The sequence below is a fragment of the Pleurodeles waltl genome, chromosome 2_2, assembly GCF_031143425.1.
Source record: "Pleurodeles waltl isolate 20211129_DDA chromosome 2_2, aPleWal1.hap1.20221129, whole genome shotgun sequence".
Lineage (NCBI taxonomy): Eukaryota > Metazoa > Chordata > Amphibia > Caudata > Salamandridae > Pleurodeles > Pleurodeles waltl.
Genome location: NC_090439.1, coordinates 891,159,268 through 891,179,023, shown reverse-complemented (window position 1 = coordinate 891,179,023; position 19,756 = coordinate 891,159,268). Strand labels below are relative to the sequence as shown.

Sequence of the window (19,756 nt, the reverse complement as noted above, 5' to 3'; positions counted from 1 at the left end):
TATTTGTGAATAACTTGAAAAGTATACATGCAATTGAAATAATTCAAAGTTCCTAATGTACTTACCTGCAATACCTTTCAAACAAGATATTACATGTTAAATTTGAACCTGTGGTTCTCAAAATAAACTAAGAAAAGATATTTTTCTATAACAAAACCTATTGGCTGGATTTGTCTCTGAGTGTGTGTACCTCATTTATTGTCTGTGTATGTACAACAAATGCTTAACACTACTTCTTGGATAAGCCTACTGCTCGACCACACTACCACAAAATAGAGCATTAGTATTATCTATTTTTACCACTATTTTACCTCTAAGGGGAACCCTTGGACTCTGTGCATGCTATTCCTTACTTTGAAATAGCACATACAGAGCCAACTTCCTTCACTCACTCTCACACACTCTCTCTCACACACTCTCTCTCACACACTCTCTCTCACACACTCTCTCTCACACACTCTCTCTCACACACTCTCTCTCACACACTCTCTCTCACACACTCTCTCTCACACACACACTCTCTCTCTCTCACACACACTCTCTCTCACACACACTCTCTCTCTCACACACACACACTCTCTCTCACACACACACACACACACTCTCTCTCACACACACACACACACTCTCTCTCACACACACACACACACTCTCTCTCTCACACACACACTCTCTCACACACACACACACACACTCTCTCACACACACTGTAGGAAGTTGGCTCTGTATGTGCTATTTCAAAGTAAGGAATAGCATGCACAGAGTCCAAGGGTTCCCCTTAGAGGTAAAATAGTGGTAAAAAGAGATAATACTAATGCTCTATTTTGTGGTAGTGTGGTCGAGCAGTAGGCTTATCCAAGGAGTAGTGTTAAGCATTTGTTGTACATACACATAGACAATAAATGAGGTACACACACTCAGAGACAAATCCAGCCAATAGGTTTTGTTATAGAAATATATCTTTTCTTAGTTTATTTTAAGAACCACAGGTTCAAATTTAACATGTAATATCTTGTTTGAAAGGTATTGCAGGTAAGTACATTAGGAACTTTGAATCATTTCAATTGCATGTATACTTTTCAAGTTATTGACAAATAGCTACTTTAAAAGTGGACACTTAGTGCAATTTTCACAGTTCCTGGGGGAGGTAAGTTTTTGTTAGTTTTACCAGGTAAGTAAGACACTTACAGGGTTCAGTTCTTGGTCCAAGGTAGCCCACCGTTGGGGGTTCAGAGCAACCCCAAAGTCACCACACCAGCAGCTCAGGGCCGGTCAGGTGCAGAGTTCAAAGTGGTGCCCAAAACGCATAGGCTAGAATGGAGAGAAGGGGGTGCCCCGGTTCCGGTCTGCTTGCAGGTAAGTATCCGCGTCTTCGGAGGGCAGACCAGGGGGGTTTTGTAGGGCACCGGGGGGGGGACACAAGCCCACACAGAAATTTCACCCTCAGCAGCGCGGGGGCGGCCGGGTGCAGTGTAGAAACAAGCGTCGGGTTTTCAATGTTAGTCTATGAGAGATCAACGGATCTCTTCAGCGCTGCAGGCAGGCAAGGGGGGGCTTCCTCGGGGAAACCTCCACTTGGGCAAGGGAGAGGGACTCCTGGGGGTCACTTCTCCAGTGAAAGTCCGGTCCTTAAGGTCCTGGGGGCTGCGGGTGCAGGGTCTTTTCCAGGCGTCGGGACTGAGGTTTCAAAGAGTCGCGGTCAGGGGAAGCCTCGGGATTCCCTCTGCAGGCGGCGCTGTGGGGGCTCAGGGGGGACAGGTTTTGGTACTCACAGTCGTAGAGTAGTCCGGGGGTCCTCCCTGAGGTGTTGGTTCTCCACCAGCCGAGTCGGGGTCGCCGGGTGCAGTGTTGCAAGTCTCACGCTTCTTGCGGGGAGATTGCAGGGTCTTTAAAGCTGCTCCTTGAAACAAAGTTGCAGTCTTTTTGGAGCAGGTCCGCTGTCCTCGGGAGTTTCTTGTCTTTTTCGAAGCAGGGCAGTCCTCAGAGGATTCAGAGGTCGCTGGTCCCTTGGAAGGCGTCGCTGGAGCAGAGTTCTTTGGAAGGCAGGAGACAGGCCGGTGAGTTTCTGGAGCCAAGGCAGTTGTCGTCTTCTGGTCTTCCTCTGCAGGGGTTTTCAGCTAGGCAGTCCTTCTTCTTGTAGTTTGCAGGAATCTAATTTTCTAGGGTTCAGGGTAGCCCTTAAATACTAAATTTAAGGGCGTGTTTAGGTCTGGGGGGTTAGTAGCCAATGGCTACTAGCCCTGAGGGTGGGTACACCCTCTTTGTGCCTCCCCCCAAGGGGAGGGGGTCACAATCCTAACCCTATTGGGGGAATCCTCCATCTGTAAGATGGAGGATTTCTAAAAGTTAGTCACCTCAGCTCAGGACACCTTAGGGGCTGTCCTGACTGGCCAGTGACTCCTCCTTGTTGCTTTCTTTGTTCCCTCCAGCCTTGCCGCCAAAAGTGGGGGCCGTGGCCGGAGGGGGCGGGCAACTCCACTAAGCTGGAGTGCCCTGCTGGGCTGTGACAAAGGGGTGAGCCTTTGAGGCTCACCGCCAGGTGTCACAGCTCCTGCCTGGGGGAGGTGTTAGCATCTCCACCCAGTGCAGGCTTTGTTACTGGCCTCAGAGTGACAAAGGCACTCTCCCCATGGGGCCAGCAACATGTCTCTAGTGTGGCAGGCTGCTGGAACTAGTCAGCCTACACAGACAGTCGGTTAAGTTTCAGGGGGCACCTCTAAGGTGCCCTCTGGGGTGTATTTTGCAATAAAATGTACACTGGCATCAGTGTGCATTTATTGTGCTGAGAAGTTTGATACCAAACTTCCCAGTTTTCAGTGTAGCCATTATGGTGCTGTGGAGTTCGTGTTTGACACACTCCCAGACCATATACTCTTATGGCTACCCTGCACTTACAATGTCTAAGGTTTTGTTTAGACACTGTAGGGGTACCATGCTCATGCACTGGTACCCTCACCTATGGTATAGTGCACCCTGCCTTAGGGCTGTAAGGCCTGCTAGAGGGGTGTCTTACCTATACTGCAAAGGCAGTGAGAGGCTGGCATGGCACCCTGAGGGGAGTGCCATGTCGACTTACTCGTTTTGTCCTCACTAGCACACACAAGCTGGCAAGCAGGGTGTCTGTGCTGAGTGAGAGGTCTCCAGGGTGGCATAAGACATGCTGCAGCCCTTAGAGACCTTCCTTGGCATCAGGGCCCTTGGTACTAGAAGTACCAGTTACAAGGGACTTATCTGGATGCCAGGGTCTGCCAATTGTGGATACAAAAGTACAGGTTAGGGAAAGAACACTGGTGCTGGGGCCTGGTTAGCAGGCCTCAGCACACTTTCAATTGTAAACATAGCATCAGCAAAGGCAAAAAGTCAGGGGGCAACCATGCCAAGGAGGCATTTCCTTACACACACACACACACACTCTCACACACAAACACTCTCTCACACACACACACACACTCTCTCACACACACACTCACACACACTCACACTCACACACACACACACACACACACACACACACACACACACACTCTCTCTCTCTCTCTCTCTCTCTCTCTCTCTCACACACACACACACACACACACACACACACACACACACACACACACACACACACACACACTCTCTCTCTCTCTCTCTCTCACACACACTCTCTCTCTCTCTCTCTCTCTCTCTCTCTCTCTCTCACACACACACACACACACACACACACTCTCTCACTCTCTCTCTCACACACTCTCTCTCACACACACACTCTCTCTCACACACACACTCTCTCTCACACACACACACTCTCTCTCTCACACACACTCTCTCTCTCACACACACACTCTCTCTCACACACACACTCTCTCTCACACACACACTTTCTCTCACACACACTCACTCACTCTCTCTCACACACACACTCTCTCTCACACACACACTCTCTCTCACACACACACACACACACACACACACACACACACACACACACACACACACACACACACACACACACTCTGCACTGGGTTCCTGCTGACCAAGTCCCCAGTGCCTGATCTCTTTCCCTAAAACTGTACAGTTGTTTCCCAATTGGCAATACCTTTGCACCACCTGTAAGTCCCTAGTAAGTTTTACCCCTGGTACCGAGGCCATGAGTACTAAAGAGGGTCCTCAAGGGCTACAACATGTATTGTGCCACCCTCAGGGGCCCCTGGCATAGCACATGCAGACTACCGTTGCAGTCTGTGTGTCTTAGTGCAGCTAAAAGTGAAAACAAAACTTGACATGCAGTAAGTGATATACGGATGGCAGGTACCCGGTCCTCAGTCCACACATTTTCAGAGCACTACTGTGTCTCTATCCACAATAATAGAGAATCATAAGTGGCAAATAAGGTACTAAAGCTTTTGTTTGCAAGGTCAAGCTAATTTCAATCCGATCCACTTCAATGAACAGAAATATTTCTACAACGTCAATGCTCACATGAATACTGAAAAGATTCATGCTATAGAATGATGGTTACGTACCTGTAGGAACAATTTTGTAGCTTTAAGAATTTTCAGGATTAACATGTGACCCACCCATCTATCTATCTCCCCAGAAAATGAGGTGAGCAAACACAAACCGGGATAAGGGAAAAGTGTGAGACAAGCAGTAAAACAAAAATATGAGAGAGCCAATGTGAGCTAAGGTGAAGAGCCAAGTCACTAGGCAAAAAAGAATCTGAAGATGACAGCTATGAACAGAGTCCTTAAGGGTGGGCATATGAGATCAGGAGAGTGATAGACAAGCACCAAATGGTTCCTAAATAAAGTGTCAGACATCCACTCTACCCAACCACTAAATGACAGAATAATGCACAGCATGCGAATGAAGAAAATTCTTCAAGCTGTAAAACTAGTGATGCTGTTAAGTAACCTTTTAGTTACGCTTGTGCCACACTTCCACTCATTCTATACAAAGTCGGAGGGAAATGAGCTAAGCATTCTTCAGAAATCCTCCCTGCCCTCGACAGCGATGACATTGATCAAGGTCAGCTGCTGAGGGTGCTGAATCTTGTAATTTGGCACCTGAAGTCTTATAGCTTGTTTATCTACAACTCCGGTAAGAGAGCATGCAAATTCTTAAGGAAGTCCACTATGTGGGCATATTATGTAGCAAAATAGAACAGATGTGTCCATTACTGTAACAGTCTACACAAATGGTTCTTAGAGGCTGCAGTATAAGACTTGTTACTGCTCCACCTAAAACCAGGGCTAGCCTACTCTTTGATAAGTGTACACCTGCCTACAGCAGCTGTTTACCTACAACATAGGGAGCACCAGCCAGTTTCAAAATGACTGTTAAAACCTTAATGGAAGGCTTACAAAAGACTGTCCTCCAAGAATGCTACCAGTCCTTTTGTAGAACTTTAGCATAGGACTTACCATTGTCCTTAGGCGTCTTACGGGACACCGTTTGAGCCAATACACTCTATCTAGTCCAATGTAAATGCTTTCCTGGAATGTGACCTTCCTCGTTGTAATAATTTCTCTCTGTAGGGAAAGTGTAGTGCATGCTTTAACTGTTGATGAGCCATTTATCCAGGTGCACATAAAATAGGCTGTCCTGAGACATCCTCCTTTTACCAAACCCTGTCCCGACTGTCCATTTGAATTGTTTGATTTACCACCTTTTACCCTCATCCGGTGTCTGTTGTGGCATGGGTCTTAAACACACTAAGGTTTCTTATGCACTACACTAATCATAATAAAAAAGGAAGCGTTTTTTTGCCAGTCTTGCTTGGGAATACCTAGCTGCACAGTGTGCCTTACCGCATGGATTTTCAAAGGCATTCAGGTTTGATGTGCTAAAGCCAAAGGCACACTACATTCTGTTTCGGAGCACATTCAGCTGGCAAAAAGGGGGAGCCACTGTTGCTTTTGTAGCCAACATTCCACTTGAGACATCTGTTAAGCTGTTGCACACATTCACTAAGCATTACTTGGTGGACATTTATACCTGACAATCAGCATAAGTCAGTCAAATTATACCTAAAACCTTGCTGCAAACGTGTTCTGTTGCTGCTTACAACAGTTTTAGTGAGATGAGTACAGCTATACAGGCTGTGCAGCACATGCTGCAAACTGAAAGATTTACGTACCTGTAGCATTCTGTTTGCAGCTTGTATTGCTGTAGATTGACATTCGCCTTTCTACGTCCCTGCAGTGAAGCTTAGGGCTTGATGTATGACCGTCACTATCTTACTAGATATATATACTCATCTATCAGAATTAATCTCTAAACCTACACACCCTTTCATGTAGAGGAAAAACACAATATAAGATACACTCTATATTCCGGTGCATTGTGGCTATCTGAGAGGTATCACAAGTCAGCGTGAAACAGACCTCTTTGAAAACAACGCTTGCAGAGTGCACTAGATTGCAGGAATGTCACGGCATGAGTGTACAACACTACAAAGGGTAAACCGGTTATCATAGATATGTAACCTTTTTTTTTTTATTAAGGAGGCTCTAGAAGGCGACACCCACTTCTGCCCAATTGAGTGGGTTTAGTTTTTTATATTAACAAGAATTAATATTCTATTTGTTGTTTTATTGAAAGAAAGTGCATTTTGTTTATCAGAACAGGTATGAGTTGCCTGTAGTTTTTAGCTAAATTCTAGCTCACATAATGGCAGTTACCACTGTAATGAATTCTAGTAGCACGTCAGTTTCTAATTTTAGCATATCAACTATTTTCATTTGACAGGTGTGCCTTCGAAATAATCCACTTTATCATGCTGGAGCAGTTGCGTTTTCAGTCAGTGCTGGAATTCCTAAAGTTGGTGTCTTGATGGAATCAGTTTGGAACATGAATGACAGCTGCAGATTTCAGCTTCGTTCTCCCGAGAGCTTAAAAAGCATGGAAAAAGTCAACAAGACTACAGAAATCAAGTAGGTCTGAAGTAATGAATACTTGTGTCAAGGTGTTTTTTTTTATCACAAAAGAGCAGTTTTAAAAAAACTTGGTTTAGCACAAACGCCTAATGTTTGATATTACAGTTGTGTAGAAATTAAGATAGCGTGCTTTGTTTGAATCCTTAAATTGAATGTCTTTACTTTTCCACCACTCAGCTGTACGTTTGAGAATTAAAGTTAAAATAGCATATGTGCACAATATGTAAACTTTATGTTGGATGGCTTGTGTGGCTGTAGATACACCTGCTCTACATACTCCTGCCATCTAGTGTTGGGTTCAGTGTGTTGCAGGTTGTTTTTCTTTGAAGAAGCATTTTCGAGTTACAGGATCTCCTTTTCGGTGATACTGCACATGGTCATCGACTTCTATGTTAGATTTTCTCTCCACTGTTGGGTTCAGTCGTATGTCTCTTTGCTCAGTTTTCCCCTCACTCTGGTTTCAAAACCTTTCTTTCAGTCTTTTGCTCCATCAATGGTATTGTTCACGATAGTGTTTTTCTCACATTTTTGCGCCCGTCTCACTCTGTCAGTCTGAGAACCCAACCGCACACCCTCCAGGGCTCTCTCACCCGTTCGGCCTACCTCAACACGTGGCACCGACCAGTATGCTGTGTTGTGCTGATGGAACGGATGCCGTTTTGCTTCTTTCCTCGGTGCCACCAACAATCACTGCACACCAACCAGCATCTGGTGTGTAACCTGTTCCTCTCCCCCAACCATCAAGAAGTCACCTGTGACACCTGTAGATCCTTCAGATCGAAAAAGACCCTTCAGGGCCAAAGAGCTCCTCGACTGGAGATGATTTACAAGACTTCTGAAGACAGTCTGGACATCTTCAATGAGGAGCATGCTCAGGAGGAGCAGGAACAGGAGGAGGCCTTCACCATCCAGGACTCAGACATGCAGTCGGATATCGGAAGCAGAGAGATTACACCAGCACAACCTGTGAGTACCGTGGCCCCTCCTGCCCCCTCTAACACTGCAGAAAGCCCCTTTCCAAGGCTTGGATGCCCCGCCCTCTGGCTTGGCACTGAAAATTGCCATGGCCAAGACACTGTCTTCGGCATCAGCGTCAACATCTTCAGCCTGAGATATTGTTGCTATTTTCATCCGAACTTCAGCACTGATCTAAACAAGCTTCACTACCGCACTGACTGAAAACCTTGGTGTCAAAACAGGGATTCAATCTCTTCGGAGCTGAAAGACTCTAGGCAATCTTAGTCCACACCATCTCCTGTTGAACCTATTTTGGAGACCATGGACAGTTGGATACTAGGCCCATTATTCTATCGACCCCCCCCCCCCGCCTTGAAGAGAAAACTATCCTTTAAGGAGGCTCTGGATACTTCCCCACCTCCAAATAAGACTAAGGACACACTAGACTCTTCTCATTGGGCAGGAGCCCTTTAAACTTCACGTAGCGCTCCCGCCACTCGGGACACGCTAGACTCTTCTCATTGGGCAGGAGCCCTTTAAACTTCATGCAGCGCTCCCGCCACTCGGGACACGCTAGACTCTTCTCATTGGGCAGGAGCCCTTTAACCTTCACGTAGCGCTCCTGCTGCCCGGACAGAGGCTGGGCTGGGCCACCCCCCTGACATTTACCACCCAAGTAGGCCTCATTTGACTTAGCCCCATTTGCTATTGCCAACACTGTGCCCCCAGTAAGCTGCTCTACTTAATCTGACACCTTATAGTTCAACCTTGCACTAACTTCCACTCCAGATGGGCAAAAGGAAAGCAATAGAGGCTGGGGCCGGGGTTGTGCTAAAAGCCAAGCGAAAAAGACATAAGCATGCTGCTAGCAATTGCGTCATGGACAGAATCGACTCTCTCCTAGGTGAATGCAATGGAATATTAACTAGCCCCCAGGGAAATAATTCTATTGAAACTGGGGGGGAGCCCTCCCCAATCAACAGGAAGGATGGTCCTATGAAAATCGCGGAGATTTTCGTGAAACATGGACAACAAGTCACTGACACTACAGTGCAGGGCGAGAGCAGGAATGTGATCACCCATACCGCCCCTTCTCTAGTAGAAGACCTACCACTGGGCACCAACGATTTCATCCAGCTCAGTAACCGCTTTAATCCCTTAATCAACACCCCCGAATCATACGATGACATCAATCCAGGCACCCTGGCAGATGGGCCAGCAGCCACAAACATGCATTTTCCTCACATAACCCCACAGCATATTGAATGCATACAAGATCTAAAAAAAGAAGTCATAGAACTCAAGCTTATGGTTAAATCCTTAATTGTAATAGTAAAACAGCTAACTCACGCAAATAACACGGCCACCACGAACCTTGCCCAAAACCCAACCCTATCAGGCATTACAACAAACCTGCCCAACTTCTCAGCTTCCAGCCATGTCGGCCCCCTCCCTATCGGAGATAAGACCACAAACTCATACCAGACACCCTTCTTTCACAATTCAGGCATAGGAAATTCACTAGACGTCCACCACAAAACCCCCAAACCCACAAGCAACACTGCCTCAAAAAACTTTGCACATCCTGCCACTGATGGGTCCCATTCAGGTAATATAGTTCTAATGGTTAACGTTCCCAAGTTAACCACATCGACACACAAGGAAGGGGCAGACTCTATCAAAAACAAGGCAATCCATTGGATTCGCCATGTCAGAGGATGCCGCTCCATAATACGCGAGGACTTACTTAATGTAGTACGACGGCCAGACCTGGGAACACATTTTGACATCCTAAAACTGACACTCAAGGACGGGACCATGGTGAACAATTTGGTGGCCCTAGAGGCAAGAACAAGCCCACCAGCACACTCACGCATCCAGTTTAAATACCCCAGGCCACCTACGCACCACGAGGAGTGCCCGAGTTACCACCCAGCAGAAACTTTATCCACTCATGGCAAAAATGATTGACTTACAGCCTCACCTAAAATCTATGCTGGCAAACCTTGCAACCCTCTAACATCTATCACCCCCAGGTCTGCCTTAAACCCCACCACTGTCTGTCCTTGTATTCTCTCCCCTATCCATGATACCAAGACCACCGTCAGTCCACTGAGCAAACATGACAACGATGCACCTTTCATCTTGCAGGCGCATTGCCCACCAAACCAAGTGCTGCTGGCTAGGCCTGCAAGCACCTCCTGGATCAGGACCAGGTCAGTTCCAATAGAGGAATATCACCAATCACCTCAGGCCCCACGGGTAAACATTGGTATTGACCCACTTCTTCCCACTCAACCACATCTGCCAGATCAACCTTCGACAGCCAACCATACAAACCCCAGGCATTTAGATAGGATAGTTCATCCACTGACTGGGGTACGACTTGTCTTGTGGAACGTGGCTGGTTTGAAATCTATTCTCCCCCTTCCAGCCTTCTCCTCCTTTATTGACGAACATGACATATGTCTTCTCCAAGAGACATGGTCACTCGACCCACTTTTTCGAACAGGCTATTCAAACTTCCACATCCCCGCTGTGGCCAGTACGAGAGGCAGGCCCTCAGGGGGTCTGACCATCTGGATCAAAACATCACTTAGCTGCCATATATCACAGCTACCTACCGACTCTCCCGACCTATTAGGCCTTCGTTTATCCTTTGGGCCTGACTCTGTGGTGAACATCTTTAACATCTACACTCGAGGGGTCAGGGGGAGTCAAGTCTCCAAAACCCTCTGCGCCCTCGTAGCCCTCTTACAAAACTATCCCCGCCATCATAAAACCATTGTGGCAGGGGACTTCAACGTCACATTCGAACCCCTTGACTGGGACAATCTCAGGTCCACTAACGAGGAGGATCAAGCCTGGTCTATCCCTGCCCTGTCAATCCCACCCATCAAGAGATGGACGCAGTTTGCTGTCCAGGTCAAATCACTGACCATGGAGTTTGTGCTCAGGGCGTTAAATGGCAGAACCAAATCAGACACCAATGGCTGTCACACGTTCAACAAAACCAATCACACCAGCAGAATCGACTACTGTCTATTCGACATAAGACTATGGCCCTTAGTCATCGACATGACGATCATTGAAAGGACTGAAAGCGATCACAACCCTCTCTCTGCCCACACATTAGCTCTAGGTAATCTCCCATCCACGTTTAACTCCCCAGCAGTAGCACCCGAGGGTATTAGCCTGGCCAACAATAAACGACACTTAAAATGGGACAAGGTCGTGGCTCGGCCTGCACTCATCAACGCTGCTAATAACACCCTAAAATCCACACTACTGGACCTAGAGGCAGGTCCTGCAATTCCCTACCAGGAAATAAGCTTAATCCACACCTCCTGTTTCAGGGATATCGCAGCTCATTTTTCAGTACCCCCAGCCCATGAGAACAAACGACACATAGGTAGGCACTGCTGGTTCAACAAAACGTGTCGGTCCCTAAACAAGTGCTTAGTTCAAGCCATTAAATCCAAGGACCCCACCGCCATCCGCGTAGCTAGGAAGTCCTATAAATCTGCAATACGCAAAGCCAATATAGATAATAAATGGTGGACAGCACTCAATGAGTCTGTGCGCGAGAGGAACCATAGTCTGTTCTGGTCCCTGGCAGCGCGAGGCCCAGAAACCAGTGGTTTGGACATCGCAACCAATATTGCCCCGAAAGACTGGGTAGTTCACTTTAGTAGCGTGTACTCCCCTGACCATGATAGCCCCATTCCTGTTTGCATGGGCCCCCACCTATATCCCTCATTATCACCCACCACCGCAGCACCCCTGTTCTCCCTAAGTGACATAACCTATTCCCTAAGCACCTTAAAACGCGGCAGGGCCCCTGGATCAGACTGCGTCCCAGCAGACCTGTTCTCAACAGACCTAGCATCCTGGTCAAGATACCTCACCATTATAGCAAACGCAATAGCATCTGGGGTGCCAGTTCCCGAGTCCTGGAAAGTAGCTATTGTTATTCCAATCTTTAAAAAGGGCGACAGATCACTTCCCTGCAACTATAGACCTATTAGCTTAATTGACTGTGTCCCAAAAGTCTTCTGCCACTGCCTCCTAGGAAAGATCAAAGAATGGATGACTGAACATGATATCCTTAGCCCCCTCCAAGCCGGTTTCCGGAAGAAAATTTCCACCACTGATCCAGTCCTCAGATTCCTATTATTATATTGGAAAACAGTGCTCATTGGTAAAGGCAGCCTTTATGTAGCTTTTGTGGCCCTCAAATCTGCTTTTGACCTAGTACCTCGCAACAAACTATGGGACACTCTCTCTCAGATGGGAATCCCGGAGCACATTCTTGCCATACTGATACGACTCCACGATGGCAACTACGCACGAGTCAGGTGGGGCAACAAGGGCCAACTAACTGATAAAATCCACGTTTCCAGGGGTGTGCGGCAAGGGTGCGTCCTTGCCCCGACCCTCTTTTCCCTGTATATCAATGAAATCGTCCCCTCCCTCCTCAGATTGCAGGCTGACGCACCTTCACTTGGCACACAAAAAATCCCAGTCTTACTCTTTGCCGATGACACTCTTCTGATATCCAAGACCCCTAGCGGCCTAAGGAAACTCCTTACGTGCTTCGAGAAATTCTGCTCATCACAGGGACTCGAAATCAATGCCTCGAAAACAAAACTAATGACCCTCAATCCCCATAGATCTTTTAAAGGGAAGTTTACTTTAGAGGGCTCCACACTTGAGAAGGTGGGCATTTTCAGCTACCTGGGCATAACATTCACTGACAACATGTCTTGGAAACCACACATAGGAAAACAAGTTCTAAAACTAAAACAAACGGGTACTACTAAAAAACTTTCACCTCTCACACACAAAACAAATTCGCCCAGCATTACAGTTATACGAAGCCCAGGCCGCCTCCTCAGCGCTTTACGGGGCTGAACTATGGGGCTATACCAAAACCCAAGACTTAACCGCCGCTGAAAATAACTTCCTGAGAAACCTTGTGTCCCTTCCGCAAAGCACCCCACTGTCCCCCCTTTTTAAGGACCTCGGTATCAAACGCATTGGACACAAAGCCCGCCTGCGACCTCTGCTGTACTGGTGGCGTCTCTGGACCACCCCTGAGCTCGACATCTTCACTGAAGCTCTACAAGTCATTCTAAAAGCCGACCATCTTCACACAATCCCATGGCTACGACGCATCAAGGGTTCACTGTACTCACTCGGGCTAGACCAACCACGTCCGTCTTCCCCTCGAAAAGCGAACTAAAGAAACTATATTGGCAAATGGCAAATTACGAAGACACAAGGGCTGCACTCCACACCACACTATCTTGTGACTTTGCCAACCTAAAAGAGTCATGCAAGTACGAAGCTTTTTGGGACCTAATCACGGCCCCAAGGGAAAGGAAACTGTACTTCCAGCTCCGCATTGGAACACTCCCATTAAGACTTCTCACCAGCAGCTGTTCACACAACGAATCAACCGCATGCCCAGCTTGCAAAGCCCCCGTCGAGAATCTCCCTCACGTCCTTTTTGCCTGCCCCGCGTACACCGCCCCTCAGAGGAAATGGCTGGCCCCGGCATGCAGACTACTGGGAGTCCGTAGCTCTGAGCTAGCCCTGCAAATCCTCAGTTCAGACACTAGGCCAACGCTAGTGATCGCCGTCGCCAAATTCCTCGGAGCTAGCTGGCTTGTTAGAGGGAAATCCCTTCTGTATAAAGACTCCAACTAAGACTGTCCTGTGCGAGTGCATTTTATTCCATTTTTATTCCATCTTTTCTTATCTTTTACTCCCTTTTATCATTATATTTATTATTGTAATCATCATTTTGTGTATTTATTTGTATTTATTACTGCTTGCGCTTTTTTGGCTCCTGTAGCCGCAATAAAGCTCCTTTGAATTGAATTGACTAAGGACTAGGACTACCACAACTATTCACAAGCCTTTACTTCTTCCGTCTCTTCCTAAAACAACTCCACTACCTCCACCCCGTTCACGTCCACCCGCTTTCCCTCCTCATTCACTTGCCTTTCCTTCTGCAGGAGATCTAACACCACAGGGTTCCCCTCATTCACTCGGGGAGATTTGGGTGGGACACAGCAGAACCTAGATCCATGGGAGAAATGACCCTGGTCCCATGATTTCTACAGATCCAGATCCAGAACCCTCCCCGCCAGAGGATGCTAGATCTTGTCAGCAGGTAATAGCTTGAGCAAAAGATCACAGATCCTGCCGAATTCTATTGTGGCTATCACTACACACAAATGGGCCAATAACCAGGCCACAGGGGACTCTCCTCCACCAGACACGGAGAGCCAAAAGATTGCTGCCACAGGTAAGACTGCTGCACAAGCAGCCAATCATTGCAGCACCCCTCTAGCAGGCCTTACAGCCCTAAGGCAGGGTGCACTATACCACAGCTGAGCACATATGTGCATGAGCACTATGTCCCTACAGTGTCTAAGCAAAACCTTAGACATTGTAAGTGCAGGGTAGCCATAAGAGTATATGGTCTGGGAGTTTGTCAAACACGAACTCCACAGTACCATAATGGCTACACTGAAATCTGGGAAGTTTGATATCAAATGTCTCAGCACAATAAATGCACACTGATGCCAATGTAGAATTTATTGTAAAATACACCCAGAGTGTGTCTTAAAGATGCCCCCTAAATACTAATCCAACTTCTAGTGTTAGGCTGACCCGTTTCTGCCAGCCTGCCACAACCAGACGAGTTGCTCGCCACATGGGGAGAGTGCGTTTGTCACTCTGTGGCCAGAAACAAAGCCTGTACTGGGTGGAGGTGCTTCTCACCTACCCCTGCAGGAACTGGCGGTGAGCCTCAAAGGCGCCACTGGGTATCCCAGCTAATGGAGACGCCCGCCTGTAGGAGGCTGGCCTGGCTTATAGTGGGTACCAAGGGGTACTTACACTCTGTACCAGGTCCAGTTATCCCTTATTAGTGTAGAAGAGGTGTTTCTAGCAGCTTAGGCTGGTAAATGGTAGCTATAGCAGAGCAGCTTAGGCTGAACTAGGAGACATGCAAAGCTCCTACTATACCACTGTCATATGCACAATATCGTAAGAAAACACAATACACAAATATACTAAAAATAAAGGTACTTTATTTTTATGACAATATGCCAAAAGTATCTCAGTGAGTACCCTCAGTATGAGGGTGCCAAATATACACAAGATATATGTACACAATACCAAAAAATATCAGCGACCTCTGAAGCCTGAGAGGACTGCCCTGAACCTAAGGACCAAGAAACTCCTGTGAGCAGCGGCTCTGCTCAACAAACAGCAACAATCTTGCAACTTTTCTGCAACTTTCAAAGACCTCAGTCTTCCTGCCGGAAGCATGAGACTTCACCCTCTGCACCCGACGCCCCCAGCTCGAGATCCAGAGAACCAACACCACAGGGAGGACTCCCCGCCGACTGCGACCTCGTGAGTAGCCTGACGTGACCTCCCCCCCCCCCCCCCCCCCCCCCCCCCCCCAGGTCCCTACAACAATCTCTGCAGAGAGAATCCTGAGGCTCCCCCCTGACCGTGACTGCCTGTTTAACAAGGGACCCGACGCCTGGACCAAGCACGGCACCCGCAGACCCCAGGACCAGAAGGAACCGAACCTCAGTGCAGGAGTGACCACCAGGTGGGGGCTGGCCCAAGAAGCCCCCCTGTGTTCTGCCTGCACTGCTAGTGACCCCCTGATCCCTCCATTGAATCCAATAGAAAACCCAAGCCTGCTTTGCACACTGCACCCGTCCGCCCCTGTGCTGCTGAGGGTGTGTTTTGTGTGTCTACTTGTGTCCCCCCCAGTGGTCTACAAAACCCTCCTGGTCTGTCCCCCGAGGACGCGGGTATTTACCTGCTGGCAGACTGGAACCAGAGCACCCCTGTTCTCCATAGGCACCTGTGTGTTTTGGGCACCTCTTTGACCTCTGCACCTGACCGGCCCTGAGCTGCTGGTGTGGTAACTTTGAGGTTGCCTTGAACCCCCAACTGTGGGCTACCTATGCTCAACTGAGACTTGCAAGTGTTTTACTTACCTCACAATCTAACCATTACTTACCTCCCCCAGGAACTGTTGAATTTTGCAGCGTGTCCACTTTTAAAATAGCTTATTGCCACTTTAACAAAAACTGTATATGTTATTGCTTTAATTCAAAGTTCCTAACTTACCTGTGTGGAGTGCCTTGCATTTTATGTATATACTTAAAATCTTGAGGTTCTAAAAATTAAGAAAATATATTTTTCTTCATAAAACCTATTGGCCTGGAGATAAGTTTTTGAGTGTGTGTTCCTCATTTATTGCCTGTGTGTACAAAAAATGCTTAACACTACTCTCTGATAAGCCTACTGCTCGACCACACTACCACAAAATAGAGCATTAGAATTCTCTTTTTGCCACTATCAACCTCTAAGGGGAACCCTTGGACTCGGTACACACTATCTCTTACTTTGAGATAGTATATACAGAGCAAACTTCCTACAGTTGGTTAGCTAGAAGGTGGTTTGATTTTGTTGAATGGAACAGTGCTTGGATGGCTGAATATAAGGTTTGGGTAGGAGGATGCGTGGTTTGGATAAAAGGTTGGGTTGGTTGGAAAAAAAATTAGGTTTGGGGATGGAGGTGTGTGGTTGGTCGATTTGAATGAAAGGGTTAGATGTACAGATGAATTGAAGGAACGATGGATGGATGAAAGAAAGTAAGTTTGGGTTCATTTAGAAGGAAGGAAAGCTGATTGCCTGATTGTAGGAAGTTGGCTCTGTATGCACTATTTCAAAGTAAGGAATAATATGCACAGAGTCCAAGGGTTCCCCTTAGAGGTAAGATAGTGGCAAAAAGAGATAATACTAATGCTCTATTTTGTGGTAGTGTGGTCGAGCAGTAGGCTTATCAAAGGAGTAGTGTTAAGCATTTGTTGTACATACACACAGGCAATAAATGAGGAACACACACTCCGAGACAAATCCAGCCAATAGGTTTTGTTATAGAAAAATATATTTTCTTAGTTTATTTTAAGAACCACAGGTTAAAATTCTACATGTAATATCTCATTTGAAAGGTATTGCAGGTAAGTACTTTAGGAACTTTGAATCATTACATTAGCATGTATACTTTTTACATAAAACAAAATAAGCTGTTTTAAAAGTGGACACAGTGCAATTTTCACAGTTCCTGGGGGAGGTAAAGTATTGTTAGGTTTCACAGGTAAGTAAGTCACTTACAGGTTTCAGTTTTTGGTCCAAGGTAGCCCACCGTTGGGGGTTCAGAGCAACCCCAAAGTCACCACACCAGCAGCTCAGGGCCGGTCAGGTGCAGAGGTCAAAGAGGTGCCCAAAACACATAGGCTTCAATGGAGAGAAGGGGGTGCCCCGGTTCCAGTCTGCCAGCAGGTAAGTACCCGTGTCTTCGGAGGGCAGACCAGGGGGGTTTTGTAGGGCACCGGGGGGGGGGGGGGCACAAGTCAGCACAAAAAGTACACCCTCAGCAGCGCGGGGGCGGCCGGGTGCAGGGTGCAAACACGCGTCGGGTTTTCAATGGTTTTCAATGAGAGATCAAGGGATCTCTTCAGCGTTACAGGCAGGCAAGGGGGAGGCTCCTCGGGGTAGCCACCACCTGGGCAAGGGAGAGGGCCTCCTGGGGGTCACTCCTACACAGGAGTTCCGTTCCTTTAGGTGCTGGGGGCTGCGGGTGCAGGGTCTTTTCCAGCCGTCGGGAAATGGAGTTCAGGCAGTCGCGGTCAGGGGGAGCCTCGGGATTGCCTCTGCAGGCGTCGCTGTGGGGGCTCAGGGGGGACAACTTTGGTTACTCACGGTCTCGGAGTCGCCGGAGGGTCCTCCCTGAGGTGTTGGTTCTCCACCAGTCGAGTCGGGGTCGCCGGGTGCAGTGTTGCAAATCTCACGCTTCTTGCGGGGAGTTGCAGGGGTCTTTAAATCTGCTCCTTGAAACAAAGTTGCAGTTCTTTTGGAGCAGTGCCGCTGTCCTCAGGAGTTTCGTGTCTTTCTTGAAGCAGGGCAGTCCTCAGAGGATTCAGAGGTTGCTGGTCCCTTGGAAAGCGTCGCTGGAGCAGGTTTCTTTGGAAGGCAGGAGACAGGCCGGTAAGTCTGGGGCCAAAGCAGTTGGTGTCTTCTGTTCTTCCTCTGCAGGGGTTTTTCAGCTCAGCAGTCCTCTTCTTCTTGTAGTTTCAGGAATCTAAAGTTTTAGGTTCAGGGAAGCCCTTAAATACTAAATTTAAGGGCGTGTTTAGGTCTGGGGTGGTTAGTAGCCAATGGCTACTAGCCCTGAGGGTGGGTACACCCTCTTTGTGCCTCCTCCCAAGGGGAGGGGGTCACATCCCTAATCCTATTGGGGAATCCTCCATCTGCAAGATGGAGGATTTCTAAAAGTTAGTCACTTCAGCTCAGGACACCTTAGGGGCTGTCCTGACTGGCCAGTGACTCCTCCTTGTTGTTCTCATAATTTTCTCCGGCCTTGCCGCCAAAAGTGGGGGCCGTGGCCGGAGGGGGCGGGCAACTCCACTAGCTGGAGTGTCCTGCGGTGCTGGCACAAAGGAGTGAGCCTTTGAGGCTCACCGCCAGGTGTGACAGCTCCTGCCTGGGGGAGGTGTTAGCAACTCCACCCAGTGCAGGCTTTGTTACTGGCCTCAGAGTGACAAAGGCACGCTCCCCATGGGGCCAGCAACATGTCTCGGTTGTGGCAGGCTGCTGGAACCAGTCAGCCTACACAGATAGTCGGGTAAGGTTTCAGGGGGCACCTCTAAGGTGCCCTCTGGGGTGTATTTTACAATAAAATGTACACTGGCATCAGTGTGCATTTATTGTGCTGAGAGGTTTGATACCAAACTTCCCTGTTTTCAGTGTAGCCATTATGGTGCTGTGGATTTCGTGTAAAACAGACTCCCAGACCATATACTCTTATGGCTACCCTGCACTTACAATGTCTAAGGTTTTGCTTAGACACTGTAGGGGCACAGTGCTCATGCACTGGTGCCCTCACCTATGGTATATTGCACCCTGCCTTAGGGCTGTAAGGCCTGCTAGAGGGGTGACTTATCTATACTTGCATAGGCAGTGAGAGGCTGGCATGGCACCCTGAGGGGAGTGCCATGTCGACTTACTCATTTTGTTCTCACCAGCACACACAAGCTGGCAAGCAGTGTGTCTGTGCTGAGTGAGGGGTCTCCAGGGTGGCATAAGACATGCTGCAGCCCTTAGAGACCTTCCCTGGCATCAGGGCCCTTGGTACCAGAGGTACCAGTTACAAGGGACTTACCTGGATGCCAGGGTGTGCCAATTGTGGATACAAAAGTACAGGTTAGGGAAAGAACACTGGTGCTGGGGCCTGGTTAGCAGGCCTCAGCACACTTTCAATTCAAAACATAGCATCAGCAAAGGCAAAAAGTCAGGGGGTAACCATGCCAAGGAGGCATTTCCTTACAGTGTGTGTTCCTCATTTATTGCCTGTGTGTATGTACAACAAATGCTTAACACCACTCCTTTTATAAGCCTACTGCTCGACCTCACTACCACAAAATAGAGCATTAGTATTATCTCTTTTTGCCACTATCTTACCTCTAAGGGGAACCCTTGGACTCTGTGCATACTATTCCTTACTTTGAAATAGTGCATACAGAGCCAACTTCCTACACCATTCATCTGAAGTCCGGACTTTGAGATGGGACAGTGTCTGGCAAATTACCACTTAAACTGTGATGGCCATTTCTACTGACCAGTAGAAGCCTATAACTCAGCACCAGTCCCAGTTGGGTGTGTCCGCTACAGTGCACCCACAATATGCACGCCACAGCCCATTATCCAGTGGGCTTCTGGCCTGGGCAGAGGTCTTTTTTTATATTGTGATCTCTTTGTAACTGCTATCTCTCTGG

At 47.9% G+C, this 19,756-nt stretch overlaps 1 protein-coding gene across 8 annotated transcripts in view; it reads left to right on the top strand.

Annotated features, from left to right (window-relative positions):
- UBR5 (ubiquitin protein ligase E3 component n-recognin 5) overlaps positions 1-19,756 on the top strand; it is a 1,605,594-nt gene that overhangs the window by 301,099 nt on the left and 1,284,739 nt on the right. For all 8 annotated transcript variants that reach the window (XM_069220579.1, XM_069220580.1, XM_069220578.1 and 5 more), the window contains one exon: positions 6,733-6,917. In XM_069220579.1, coding sequence (XP_069076680.1) covers positions 6,733-6,917 — 185 coding nt within the window. The remainder of the gene's footprint in view (positions 1-6,732; positions 6,918-19,756) is intronic.